General features: G+C 35.7%; 2 protein-coding genes across 3 annotated transcripts; one reads left to right on the top strand and one right to left on the bottom strand.

Moving 5' to 3' along the window:
- Positions 1 to 300: 300 nt before the first annotated feature.
- On the top strand, positions 301 to 7,988 carry LOC141697060 (monosaccharide-sensing protein 2-like). 2 transcript variants are annotated; one of them, XM_074501253.1, is made up of 6 exons: positions 301 to 458; positions 807 to 894; positions 1,039 to 1,605; positions 3,862 to 4,781; positions 6,494 to 6,681; positions 7,307 to 7,988. In XM_074501253.1, exons 2-6 carry the CDS (start codon positions 816 to 818, stop codon positions 7,749 to 7,751), a joined length of 2,199 nt encoding a protein of 732 aa, XP_074357354.1. In that variant the 5' UTR covers positions 301 to 458; positions 807 to 815; the 3' UTR covers positions 7,752 to 7,988. The 2 variants fall into 2 exon arrangements, with proteins under 2 accessions (XP_074357354.1, XP_074357353.1); XM_074501252.1 differs by lacking the exon at positions 301 to 458 and adding an exon at positions 491 to 629.
- A 1,068-nt stretch (positions 7,989 to 9,056) lies between these two features.
- Positions 9,057 to 10,557, bottom strand: LOC141698193 (homoserine kinase-like). Its single transcript, XM_074502841.1, has one exon. It carries the CDS (start codon positions 10,444 to 10,446, stop codon positions 9,304 to 9,306), a length of 1,143 nt encoding a protein of 380 aa, XP_074358942.1. The 5' UTR covers positions 10,447 to 10,557; the 3' UTR covers positions 9,057 to 9,303.
- Between the last annotated feature and the right edge of the window lie 206 nt (positions 10,558 to 10,763).

The following is a 10,763-nucleotide window of genomic DNA, read 5'->3' as shown; positions in this document are numbered from 1 at the left end:
TTATAATTGGGCTATTTCTGTGTTAAAAAATTATAGTTAGGACCGCAATTAATTCTAAACATAAAAGCTTAATTTGGATTCTTAGAAAGTGTGTATTAAACTTGAATTTAAATCTAAAAATTATTATATAGAAGATGAGATGGGATCGGGATACCTTGCATTTAAAAATTTGATACCCAAATTATATATGAGGGAGGTAGGTATGTGCTGTATGAAATAAATAGGACAGGTGGGGTATCTGAAAAGAAACTCATTTGAACAAATACTATTTATTTTACAATAGGGACAAATCATACACAAGGGGGGCGTGACAATAGCACTGATACCAATCATACACTATAAGTCCAACAGTTGTGTCCCTATTTTTCATCATTTCTACTTCTCCTTTTGTAATAAGTGGACAGACATTCACCCCCTGAACAAGAAGACTACAAGATTTTAAAGAAGAATCTAACAGGGTAAGATAGATCTCTTATGTTGATCAGAACTCACATGGGTTTTTGTTTCTTCACACTCTACTCACACATTCACTCTATATATATCATGATTTTTACAATTATTTATCAATGATGTGTGTTTATTCTGATGAAATGAATCAAGACTAGCCCTTGTATGTATGCTCAATTATGGTAGTTAATCTTCTCTTTCCAATTCTTGATATTTTTTTTTTTTTTTGCCAAGTCAATTCTTGATATTTCTTTCTTCTATAATATTTCTCATATGTGAATGTCAATATAATATTATCTTGTTTTCTTGAATGTCATCAGTTGTTGCATATTTAGTTGACTTGTTATAATTTTGTTCAGACCAAAGACATGAATGGAGCTGTGCTTGTAGCCATTGCTGCTACAGTTGGTAACATACTCCAAGGATGGGACAATGCAACTATTGCTGGTATTTTCTGTTTAATTTTATTTCCCACTGCTCTAGTTTAATTTCATTTCTATGATATTGCGGAATATAAGCTAAGCCCAATTAGTGAGTGCATCATCAAATTATGATTTTTTTCGGGGGTTTTTGGTTGGTTTTTCTTTGCAGGATCTGTTTCGTACATCAAAAAGGAATTTAAATTGGAAACTCAACCTACTTTAGAAGGCCTTATAGTTTCAATGTCACTCATTAGTGCTACTGTGGTTACTGCATGTTCCGGTGCAATGGCTGACTGGCTAGGCCGCCGCCCTCTGCTTGTTATGTCAGCATTTCTTTATTTTGTCAGCGGTCTTGTAATGCTATGGTCTCCTAATGTTTATGTTCTGCTCCTGGCACGCCTTTTAGATGGATTTGGAATGGGACTGGTAGTTACTATGGTTCCTGTATATATCTCTGAGATTGCTCCACCTGAAATACGAGGTACACTAAATACTTTGCCTCAGTTCACTGGCTCTGCTGGAATGTTCCTCTCTTACTGCATGATTTTTGGAATGTCCCTAACGGATTCACCTAGCTGGAGGCTCATGCTTGCGGTTCTTTCGCTGCCTTCCCTCCTTTATTTTGTATTAGCAGTATTTTTTTTGCCCGAGACTCCAAGGTGGCTTGTTAGTAAAGGTCAAATGCTAGAGGCCAGGAAGGTTTTGCAGAGGTTACGTGGTACGGATGACGTTGCTGGTGAGTTTCTTTTGCTGCTATTTGATATCCCATTTCTTCATATTGCAAAGACCCAATATTATTGGAAATCTGTTAAATCTTAACCAAATTAGTTAGTCACATGTGAAATTGAAGACAGCCGCATGTTACTCTATCAATATCTTTCTTTTAATAGCTTATGGTAAATAATTAGTCTTCGCGCTTCAGTTGATTAACAAGTGAATGTTTTTTCATTCATAAATATTACAGGTAATACTCAAATATTTGATAATGTATATATCTACATGAGATAAACATTAATATACTACATAATCAAACCAAATTTTCCCAGTATGCCCCCACACATAGGTAGGTCTTGGGAGGGGCAGGAGGGTGAAATGATACCTTGTCTTCACTCCGATAAGCATTAAGCAGTCTAAGGAATAGAGAGGTTGTTCCCTAAAGACCCTCAGCTTTTGGAAGTGATCTTGGAGAGTTTTGTTTTAAGACGTTGACAGTTATCAAACTATTATAATAATTTAAAGGTTTTCTGCTGCAACAAAGTAACAAATTACACTTCGATAGTGTGACTACTGTTAGGTGTGTGATTGGCACTTTGTGTGCAATACAAGCTCACTACTATAAATGTACAGTACAATACAAAGAGTATGCGGAAAGTGGCAAACAACCACGTGATTCACTCCCATCACAGACACACACACATATTTGTTTGGTGTGTTCAGTTACTAAAAGAGGAGAAGATTATAGTGTGTGTGTGTGTGTGTTTTAATATCTATGTTTGGTTCGTGCAATTAACTTTAGTGTAGTTTCTAGTTTCGTCCATAGGCTGAAGGACTTGTTCTGCCTCCTCAAGGTTCAACTCTATTATTATTATTATTATTATTAAAATTAGCCATGTTTCGTTTCTTCCGTAATGTGAAGGCACTCGCTTTAGATCCAAACCAATTAATTAGTAGTAAACCACCTGATCAACATGTCCTTCATTTTTAAGACATGTCTATTGGCCAATTAAATTTAGAAATTTACTAATCTTTTCTTAATTATATTCAATTCTCGGAATCCTCTGAACGTTCTATCATGAAAGCTTTAGTAGCGGGGTTGTTCATAAGTTATGTCTTGAGATGCAACAAGATCTGATCTACTGAGAATACATGACTCATTTTCTAAATACTTGTCCCAAAACATGATAGCGGAGACCAAAAATCTTCTTACAGATTCCCTTACCATTAAAAGATGAATAGATGATGAATGGAGATCTTCTGTAGGTATTTCATTTTGGTTTTCATGGTTCCTGTTTCACTATTCAGGAGAATGAGTAGTGGTGGCACAATTGAATTTACAATATAACTCAAAGAAATTATCCAGTTGACACACACATCACACACAAGTATGTATGTGAATGACGAGTATGTAAATGTGTGTATATGCGCATCTGTATCGTAAATAAAATATATGGGTAGTCCAAGACCTACTTGCTGTGAGATATCGAAAACATCTTTCAATGCCTACTATGCCGTACATATGACAAATTAATTTCATCAAAAGGCCTAAGCTCCAAAGATTATTTCAGTTCCATGTTCATCATGACTGGTCTTCGTGTAAGGCGCCTTTTATATATTGTGAAAATAGACAAGTTTCTGTAGTGCTATATACAAGCACAGTTAAGCAAGTATTTGCATTGAAGATTCAGGTTTGCATGATTTACAGCCATGTTATAGTCAGATTTTCAAAAGATTCGTAGGGATGTGTTTTATGGTGGTTCGTTTAAGATCATAGGAGACAGTAAAATGTATTAAGTATCTCTCACCCAGTCTCCTTGATGCAGGACAGGATTGAGATTTATTAAGCAAAAACGATAGCAAGGTCTTAAGTGATGAATTATACGATTCCGAAGAATAAATAATCAATATTACCCAAAGAAAAGTGTATAATCAAAGCTTCATATGTGGGGATTGTAATGCTTATATAGGAATAGAAACCCTAATAAATACTAAGGCCTGTAACAATTGGGTTTTATTATAAATAACCTATTTAATTAATAAACTACTAGCCCCGCATATAACAAATAGATAAATACATCATGTATCTCTAAACTAACTAAAAATAAAATAATTAAAAACATATAAATTAATCATTTATTTCCATTCCTCATCAGTCCTTTAATTTTTTTGTTGGTCCTTCGCAATATCATTTTATGAATTGTTTACAATTTTTTTGGTTACAAGTTGCTCAGTTTAAACGAAATATGTCTAATTTTTATTTCTTTTTAATGATTAGGTGAGTTGGCTTTACTAGTAGAAGGTCTTGGTGTTGGGTGCCAGACATCTTTACAGAAATACATTATTTGCCCAGCAGATGAAATTATCAATGATCAGGACGCAGCTGTGGATGAAGACAGCGTGAGGCTTTATGGGACTGAAGGACTTTCCTGGGTAGCTCGACCAGTTACTGGGCATAATAGCTTTGGTTTTTCATCTCACCAACAAAGCTTTTCAAGCCAGATGGCGCCTTATGTGGACCCCCTTGTAACCCTTTTCAGCAGTGTCCATGAGAAGCTTCCAGATACAGGAGATAATAGTAGCATGCTTTTCCCAAACTTTGGAAGTATGTTCAGTGTTTCTGGGAATCAACAAAAGAATGAAGACTGGGATGAAGAGAGTCTTCGCGGAGAGGGTGAGGAGTATACTTCAGATGTTGCTAATAATGAGTCTGATGATAATTTGCATAGTCCATTGATTTCACGTCAAACGACAAGTTTGGAAAAAGAGATGGTTCGACATGCTTCCGATGGAAACCCTATTGTAGATGCTAATGGTGAACCAGTCAATGTGGGGATTGGTGGAGGTTGGCAGCTTGCCTGGAAATGGACAGAAAAAGAAGGTCAAGATGGAACAAACGAAGGTTATTTTAAAAGAATATATATGCGCCAAGACAGCATTGCTGCATCTTGTCGTCCTTCTTTCATATCTACTTCTGCTCCTGGAGTTGATGTGCCTGAAGGTGGTGAGTTTATCCAAGCTGACGCTTTAGTGGGTCGGGCTGCTCTTTACTCTAAGGATATCACGGATCAGCCTACAGTTGGGCCGGCTGTTATTAATCCTTCTGAAGCAGCTTCTGGGCCAAGTTGGAGTTATCTTTTTGAACCAGGAGTTAAGCATGCCTTATTTGTTGGTGTTGGAATTCAGATGCTTCAGCAGGTGAATCAATATTGATTAGATTATTAGTTTGGCATGTTCATTTCAAGCAATTTTAACTTCACTTTTTTATGTTGGCTTAGATGTTGGTCGAGGGAGATATATGATGAATAAGAAAAAAAAATTGGGCCCAAAAGCCTTCAAAACTTAATCAATCATAATCTGAGAATATAGTTATGAATTTAAGATCTTTATAGTCTATCGGAACCAATCAAATGTAAACCAGAATGAGAACCACCAATGTCACTTTTTATACTAAAATTCAACATTATGATTATGCTGAACCGTACATAATCAATATCCTAATTTTAAGACGCAAATCCCCAATGGATGCTTACTTTGAATAAGATTGATGTATTTGGTTGAACCCTGGTATAAATGTGTTGAAAGTTCTCTTGGTCCCATTTTCTTTTGGTTTCTATTTGATCCAAACCCTAGTAAAGTTTATACGAGTTGAACAAAAATTTTAAAACTTACCACCAAGAAAATCCTAACCAAAAGAAAACTAATCTTAATTGATATCTAAGACTATGCTAATTGTTCTAGCATTTTTCCAAAAAAACACTTACTGCAGTACATAGAACTTAAAAAAGTAATTATTAAATCATAGTTAAAACCCCTTTGTTGCCCATCCGTTGTGGTTGGGTCATGTCATTGCTCATTTTGTTGGTTACATATATACATGGATCTGGACACCTTAATTGTTTCCCCTAGAACAGTTAATGTGTTTTTCATTATCAAGGAGCTTTATATAGGAGAAGGCCTTTATGTGACATTTTTTTTCATTGTTACTATGAATGAGCTCATGCCTATTCTCATATCTGTTTTGAAAGAAGAAATTAAGCTCTATAATTTCACATGAGGTTTGATATAACATAAGATCACATGGATAAATCAAGGATCAAAATTGCATATTGATAGAGGAGTTTATTTCTCATAGGCAATATAACCATAATTCTATCAGATTTACTATAACTGAGTGTCTCCTAAACTTTCTGTTTTTACTTCTTCCTTCTCTTGTCTCTCTTCTTCTCCTTCAAATTTCCTTTGGCATCTCCATTGCTTTTGTTTATATGCTCGCGTGATCTCAGTTTATCAGTTGTGTAGTGAGCTCTACGGTTGATTTTGTTTGTACTGAATAGTCGTAAGTTCTATTTTTATGGATTGGAAGAGCAAAGAAAATGAAGAACGATGGTGTTAATATCTTATAAAACTTCTGCAACTCAACCTCATATTAAGTAATGCAAGTATTAAGCATATAAAACTAATCACTTATCCTAATTTACTTCTAATTATCACTTATCCTAATATACTTCTACCTATATACAGGCTACAATGATAATAAAAGTAAAACTAATCACTTATCCTAATTTACTTCTACTTAACCTTAACAATAAGTGATAATTTTTAAAAAAAATTTCAAAAATATATAATTAACTTTGAATTTTCTTCAGCAATAATTGAAAGTTGTCTTTTGTATACCTGTTTAAACAAACAAACTTGATATGTCAAACCTTTCCCGGTTTGTATTATCTCTCATGTTTGCCATGTTTCTCTTTAAAAGCAGCCTCTAAAAACTCAAGCTGGCTTCTCTTGTTGGAACCAAATAATTTCTTCATACAAAGGCATCTCAATGCACATTAATATCCACTGCACTTCTTGGAATGGTTTCTTCTAATATATAGCTTCTCATAATTAATTTTCTATGCTTGCAGTTCTCTGGCATAAGCGGGGTTGTTTACTATACACCTCAGATTCTTGAGCATGCTGGTATCTGCGTACTTGTATCAAATATTGGTATTAGTGCTGCCTCGTCATGTTTGCTTATTACCGCCATCATGACGTTGTTGACGCTTCCATGCATAGCTGTTGCCATGAGGCTGATGGATGTAGCCGGCAGAAGGTAGTCTTTAACTAACTCAAAGTTTCCTTTATCTATTTTAAATTCTTTTATTCAAATTAGCAAATAAAAATATGTTATTCATATCAGTCATAAACACCTCTCAGACAATTTAGTGTCATCTTATTGATGGCGGATGTTATGCGTTGTTCTTGTGATATACAGTGGTCAAGTGTTAATGAGTTTTTTTTTTCTGAGCATTGGTGCGTATCATGAGATTTGCATTTAGGACACTTTTTCTCTTATTATGGATTTCTTTCAAATTATTAATCTTGTCAACTGAGATAAATTATACGTGTGTCTAATACTCATTTGTTTGTTTATCTAATTGTGGTTTTCTTTTGAATTATCTATCTTATCAACTGAGATAAATTATACCTGTTCAATACCCATTTATATTGGTTTCATTTGAACTGGGATTAGTCCATTCTCTAGCCAGAAAGTCAGAAACTATGAAATAGTTCATGCATGTCGACGGTTAACACTGGGCACCAGATGTCACAAAATCTTAAATTCTTATGCTTTTTTATAATTAGCTGATAAAGTACTATATATTTATGATACATTCGTTTTGTTAATTGTTCCTGTTGTTAACTACTGTCCCCACCTTTTGCTGTAATCCTTGCAGAAGTTTGTTGCTTGGTACAATCCCTGTTTTAATTGTGGCCCTGGTTATACTAGTTCTTGGCAGTTTTGTAGATTTAGGCACAGTTGTGAACGCTATCATCCCAACTGTTAGTGTTCTGGTGTACTTCTGCTGCTTTTTCATGGCATTTGGGCCTGTACCCAACATACTCTGTGCAGAGATCTTCCCCACCCGGGCTCGCGGTCTCTGCATTGCAATTTGTTCACTCACAACATGGATCTGTGACATTATCATCACCTACTCACTCCCCGTGATGCTTCCTTCCATAGGGCTCTCTGGTATTTTTGGCATATATGCTGTTGTGTGCTGCATATCATGGGTTTTTGTTTTCTTAAACGTTCCAGAAACAAAGGGCATGCCTCTCGAGGTAATAACAGAGTTCTTTTCAGTTGGCGCAAAACAAGCTACTGCTGCAAGAGACATCTAATTTGGCACACAAAGAATTGAAGGTCTTGATGGAAATTGTAAGATATTCCAGTTTCAGTTGATTTTTTTTTCCTTCATGAAATATATAATATGCGAACAGAAAGTTTAGTGCTGTCCCGAAGCTTAATGTGTGAGCTTATTGATGAAATTTTAATCTATTAAAGAAAAATAATGAGTGAAGTTTTAAATTTTAATATGCGAACAGAAAGTTTTAATGTCCGAGTGCTCACCTTGAATATCTGCTGTGTGTAGATCTAGTATGATTGATACAAGGAGAGAAATCACCTTGAATATCTGCTGTGTGTAGATCTAGTATGATTGTTACAAGAAGAGAAATTTTGCTGCGACGTTGACCCAACTTATAAGTGAAATTATAACTTATATATAAGCCGATAAGTTAAACGTGAGTAACGACGCAATTCTTCTCGACTTATTTTGATTTTTGATTATTTTGAATAACTTTAGTTAAAAAATATTTTTAAATGTTAATCTAATTTAAAATTCACAAATTAAGAAAATTATATATATAAATTATTTATTTTGATTTATGTAAGTAAAAAAAGTTCTGAATTATATGTAAAATTATATAATCTGAGCAGTATAGACAGAGGTATATAAATTATGAATGAGAGTACATTCAATAATGTAATTGCGAGCAACGGTTATGGAGCAGAGAACCCATTAGTGCAAATGTGATACCATTTTCCATCCTACTCAATAATTTAGTTCAGGCTGACATGCTCCTTTGAACAACATTCAAAATGTGGAGAACAAATTGAAATTCTGTTTAAATTTTGTTGTGTCACTTAAAACTCCTATGTTACAAGGCAATATTGCAGTGTGTACCCCTCTTTTGCTGCATTCCAGAGATGATCATAACAGAAATCACGCATAAAGTTCTGCAAATTGCATAGACATAACATGTATCTCTTCTACTATAACCATATCCACAATGTTCTCCTGTTTTTTAAGTCCGGCTATGAGTGGCCCGATTTTGCCAGACATGTTTAAGGAGAATGGGATGGGCATAGAGCAGATTGTTGCCCTGCACTTGTTGGAACCCGATGATTTCATAGCCAAGTACAAATTGATCAAACTACTTCATACTGTATTAAATATGTAAGAATAACCAGGGAAGCCCCATCCGGGCACTTAAATTTCAAATTTGATGTCTCTGTTTCATATATGCATTACTAAAGATGTTGTACACAATGCTTATGTAGATTTATAATGGTAGAATGCAGTGCCTACATCATAGTATTCAATTGCATATATGTTAAGCACCCAAGAGCTAGGTACTAACCTCTGGAGTAACACTCTACTAGTATATCACCATATTAAGGAAAGCAAAAAGTATCTCGTGCATTCAAGATTGAGAGTAACATGTTACCCAGTAACCGTAAACAAACATCCACAATAATGAAAACAAAAACAACACTAACAAGCCGCGGCACCGCAAAAATAATTCCAGCTTTCTACATACAAGAAGATCACTAGGTTAATCATGTCATTAGACATCCTCACAGTTTTATTACCTAACCAGTGCAGATAAATCACAAAGGAGTGGTACTAATAAGCCTAGCACCAACACGATCCAGTTGCTGCACTACAGCAGCAGCTTTCAAATTCCCAAACTCCATAAAAGATCGAACCATACAATCCCCAATCAATCTCCCCTTCTCCTCATCATCCGTAACAGCAACAACAGTCGGTCCAGCACCACTAATCGTACACCCAAAAGCCCCAGCCTCCAATGCTGCCTTCTTAACATTCTCCATTCCGGGAATCAAAGGCGCTCGTTTAGGCTCCACAATCTTATCCGACGACAACGCACTCCCCATCCCCCTCAAATCCCCTTGCAACACCGCTGCCACAAGCGCCCCAGCCTGACTACAATTCCAAACATGATCCCCCATACTCACTTCCTTTGCCAACGCCGCCCTCATTTTCTTCGTAGGCGCTTCAAACTCCGGAATCACAAGCACAAAAAACAACTCCTTCCCTAACGGAAACTTCAAATGAATCAAATCCAACGGCTCATAACCACGAATAAGCACAAACCCTCCCATTATAGCCGGAGCCACATTATCCGCATGATAACCCGATACTTTCTTCTCACTCTCTAACCCTGCCAAAACCAACTCTGCAGCACTCAACTTCCCCCCAAATATCTCATTAACCGCAACAGCAGCAGCTGCAGCACTAGCCGCACTCGACCCTAACCCACTACCCAATGGCAAACCCTTATGAAGCGCAAGCGATAGGCCAACAGACTTGATACTAAGCATTTTCATAACAGAAATAGCAGCAATACCAGCACAATTATTCAAAGGATTAGTAGTAAGTTTACGAGTAGAACCCGTGATATCGGATATCGAGAGATAACCAGGACGAACATCAGGATCAATATTAAGAGTTACAAAATCGCCGAGACCGTCAACAGCACAACCTAAGAAGTCAAATCCAACCCCGAGATTTGCTACCGTGGCAGGTGCAAATGTCTTGACTGCAGAGTACACTGGTTTGGGTTCTTCTACAATTGTCGTTATAGATTTAGCTGCTGCTGATACTACATTGTGTTTTAGGGAAAAACGGTGTCGTTTTGAGGCGTAATAGTGATTGGGGGAGATAGATTGAGATTGAGATTGAGATTGAGTGAAGTGAGTGTGGTGTGTGTTGAGTTTGAGGAGATCCATCAAGTAAAAGATTTATTTGTATGTATGTTTTGTTACATACAGTTTATGTATTGAAATGAAGATTGATTAGGGTTCTTGAGACTGGGCTAGAATTTGGGTTTTTTATCAGATTCAACTTCAATTTTTTCGAATTTAATGCACATTTTATAAATTAGTGAAATTTAATTTCCTAGATCACTATTTTATTCAATTTTTTAAAATTATACATATATCTGTTATTATTAAAATATTATAAAATATATTATTTAGTAATGTATAGTTAAAAAGAGACTGAGATTCCTAAAATTAATTTTAGGAAAATTAAGTAAATCGACTAT

This window comes from Apium graveolens, chromosome 11, assembly GCF_009905375.1.
Source record: "Apium graveolens cultivar Ventura chromosome 11, ASM990537v1, whole genome shotgun sequence".
Lineage (NCBI taxonomy): Eukaryota > Viridiplantae > Streptophyta > Magnoliopsida > Apiales > Apiaceae > Apium > Apium graveolens.
The sequence above is the reverse complement of the archived record's forward strand: the minus strand, read 5'-3'. Positions and strand labels throughout refer to the sequence as shown.